The sequence below is a fragment of the Salvia splendens genome, chromosome 7 (genome assembly GCF_004379255.2).
Source record: "Salvia splendens isolate huo1 chromosome 7, SspV2, whole genome shotgun sequence".
Lineage (NCBI taxonomy): Eukaryota > Viridiplantae > Streptophyta > Magnoliopsida > Lamiales > Lamiaceae > Salvia > Salvia splendens.
In genome coordinates, this window is record NC_056038.1 from 33,239,426 (window position 1) to 33,242,468 (window position 3,043).

A 3,043-nucleotide genomic window follows, 5' to 3' on the forward strand; every position below is an offset into this window, starting at 1 on the left:
CCCAATTAATACCAGGTTATAGATTTGTGCATTTGTGCTTATAGGGTAAATCTATTTAATCACTCTTAGTTTTAATAATGTTTTCGCGCTTCACTTTTTCAACTTAAGTTTTTTTTGTTCACCCCGGTCCACCACCACTACATTACAAATGTCTATTATTCTGCATATATATTCTTATATTATCATAATAACTAGAAAATAAAAGTGCTAAAATTGAAGTTTGAACTTTGAACATAGTCAATAAGTATTACTCGTATGTTAATTTTGATAGCTCTTATATTCATTACAAAATAATTTAAATAAATAGAATAGATCATAAACATAATAATTTCGGTATTAAGGTAATCGAATTCACGTTTTGGGTATAGGATATTTTAGAAATTTTGTATCCGGTACCTAATTTTTCAGGTTTGGATACCGGCAAGTATCCGATATTGCATTCTATATGGGTGGATAGAAGGTCTTATCCAAGAACAAAAAAAAACATAGCAATTACATTCAACATAATTCATCAATGTTAGAAACGAAGGAGATATGGAATTTCCATATTTACCCTTGTGGAGGAGAATCCACAGCAATTTCATTGTTGAGGCTGAGCAATCCAGGCCTCAATTCTTTGTTACAGAATTCCTCATATTCTACTCTGTCACCTCCCTTTCTCATCACCTCAACCACTCTCAACGACGGTGTTAGTTCAAAGATCTCTGCTGCTATCGTCAACGGCCCCTTTACACCATCACTCGATCCCTCAAGACTCACTCTGAAATCCTTCTTCCTCACTGTGAAGCTCACAACCTTGGCGATTTCCTCCAGCTTCGATACCACGGTAGAAAACGTCGCTGCCGTCACAAATCGCGCCCTGCCGTTTGCGCCTTCTTCAAACAACCCTGACAGATCAAAACCACTCGAGAAAGAGATTATGTCGAACGCATTCAAGCTAGCTGGCTTCCTTTTGATCTCCGGCTCCGAGTCCGATTCTGACTGCGATTGCTCGGAGAGGCAATCGTCGAACAGATTCTCATCATTAACGCTACACAGCTTGTTATCCTCGATGTAAAATTTGACATGCTTAAACCCCCTTTTGAACCACCTGTTCTTCATAATTTCCGGAATTGTGATCCTCGTTTCCGGATTGGCATCGAGCATACGAGTAACCAATCGAATCAATTCGGGAGAGAACCAGCGCGGGCAGCTGAAATCCCCTTTGTAAATCCTTTTATACATAGCCATCACATTTTTGTCATGGAAGGGCAAGTAACCAGACATCAAAACAAACAGAACAACGCCGCAGCTCCATATATCAACCTTCTCTCCATTATACCCTTTCCTCGCCAGCACCTCCGGCGCCACGTACGCCGGCGTCCCGCAGAATGTGTGAAACAGGCCGTCGTGATTGATCTGCTCTGAAATCGCGCTTAATCCGAAATCAGAAACCTTCAGATTCCCTTCCTCATCAAGCAATACGTTCTCCGGCTTCAGATCCCGATGGTAGACACCGCGCGCATGACAGAATGCGACCGCGGAAATCAGCTGCTGGAAGTATTTCCTGCCGACATCCTCCTTCAGCCTCCCCTTGGCGACCTTACTGAACAGCTCCCCGCCCTTGACGTATTCCATCACGAAGTAGATCTTCGTCTTCGTCGCCATAACCTCGAACAATTGGACAATGTTAGGGTGGCGGACGCGGCGGAGGATTGAGATCTCGCGCTTGACGTTATCGGTGAGGCCGACCTTGAGGATCTTCTCCTTGTCGATCACCTTAATCGCCACATTCTCGTTGGTCTTGATGTTCCGGGCGAGGTACACCTTCGCGAACGTCCCGTGCCCTAGAAGCTTCCCGACGTCATATCGCCCCAATAGGAGGCCTTTAATCTCCTTCTGCTTCACGGCGGAATTCGAATCTCCGGCCGCCGTGGCTGCCATGGAACGATCTCCTCTGATTACAGAATGAGATCGATCTTTCCGGGGCCGATTCGGAGATGGTGAAGCTCTGTTGTGGTTTCCGCCTCTCTCTGTTTTTATGCCCTCGTATTTTTTGGAGGTCAAAAAAGTTTGAATGTGAATTACTAGTTTTTATGAAAGTGTGAATCGGAATTCAATCTCCATTTAATTAATATTAACGTTGAGTGACCAGAAATTATTTGGAAAATATATTAAATTAATTTTGTTTGTGTAAGCACGATTGTAATTTTGAAGGTATTCACGCCGCCTTACAGCTGGACGGCCGTTACAGCGGTCTTTCGCATTTGCTGATTTGCCAACGGCTATCAGCCGAGTAATAATCTGGTGTGACGCGTGCACGAGCGGATGCGGGGTTTGGGTTAGTTGGCAAGTCCACCTACACACGATGACGTGAAGTTTGTGACAGTGCATATATAACTGACGCGTGTTCAGCGCTAGATTTTTTTTGGTCTTGCTTTGGAGTATTTAAAATTAAATATCAGTAGTATTACTTTTTGTGAAAATATTTCATATATAAATAAATTGATTTCAGTAAAAATACAAACATATTCAACAATTTGGAAGACCGGCAACTGGTGAAGTGCGAATTGAGTTGTAGAAGTCATTTTTTTGTTTAGAAACGGCAAGAACGCACCCCTATACAAGTATTTACACAAATAATTTTAATAGTAGTAGTATTCAATTCAATTTAGTAATGTACGAGAAGATAAAACATATTTTTTTGCTACGGCGTGATTGGGTGATGAGATGTACAGAATTCAGAACATCCTTTTCGAATTATGTACGTAAATTTTGTTTCGCATTTTTCAAACAAAAGCCTTAAACGTAAATCTTAAATTTCAATTGTTTGGTAATTCGTTAGTCAAATCATATTGCAAACAAATTTGCAAAGCCATATTATTGCTGTCATAGGATAGGAGGATTAAATTTTCAATGTGATTAAAGTCATCTCTTTCTATCAACAAATAATAAAATAAGGGATTTCTTCTCAATTCAAAATTTCGATCATCAAGTATTGGCTCTCTTTGTTTAATTGGAAATGAAATCCTATAGTAGTTTTCACAATATATGTTTGGAACCA

The 3,043-nt window shown here is 40.7% G+C and overlaps 1 protein-coding gene across 1 annotated transcript; it reads right to left on the reverse strand.

Annotated features, from left to right (window-relative positions):
* Positions 1-234: 234 nt before the first annotated feature.
* On the reverse strand, positions 235-2,091 carry LOC121742500 (CBL-interacting serine/threonine-protein kinase 12-like). Its single transcript, XM_042135653.1, has one exon. The coding sequence runs from the start codon at positions 1,921-1,923 to the stop codon at positions 550-552; it is 1,374 nt and encodes a 457-aa protein (XP_041991587.1). The 5' UTR covers positions 1,924-2,091; the 3' UTR covers positions 235-549.
* Between the last annotated feature and the right edge of the window lie 952 nt (positions 2,092-3,043).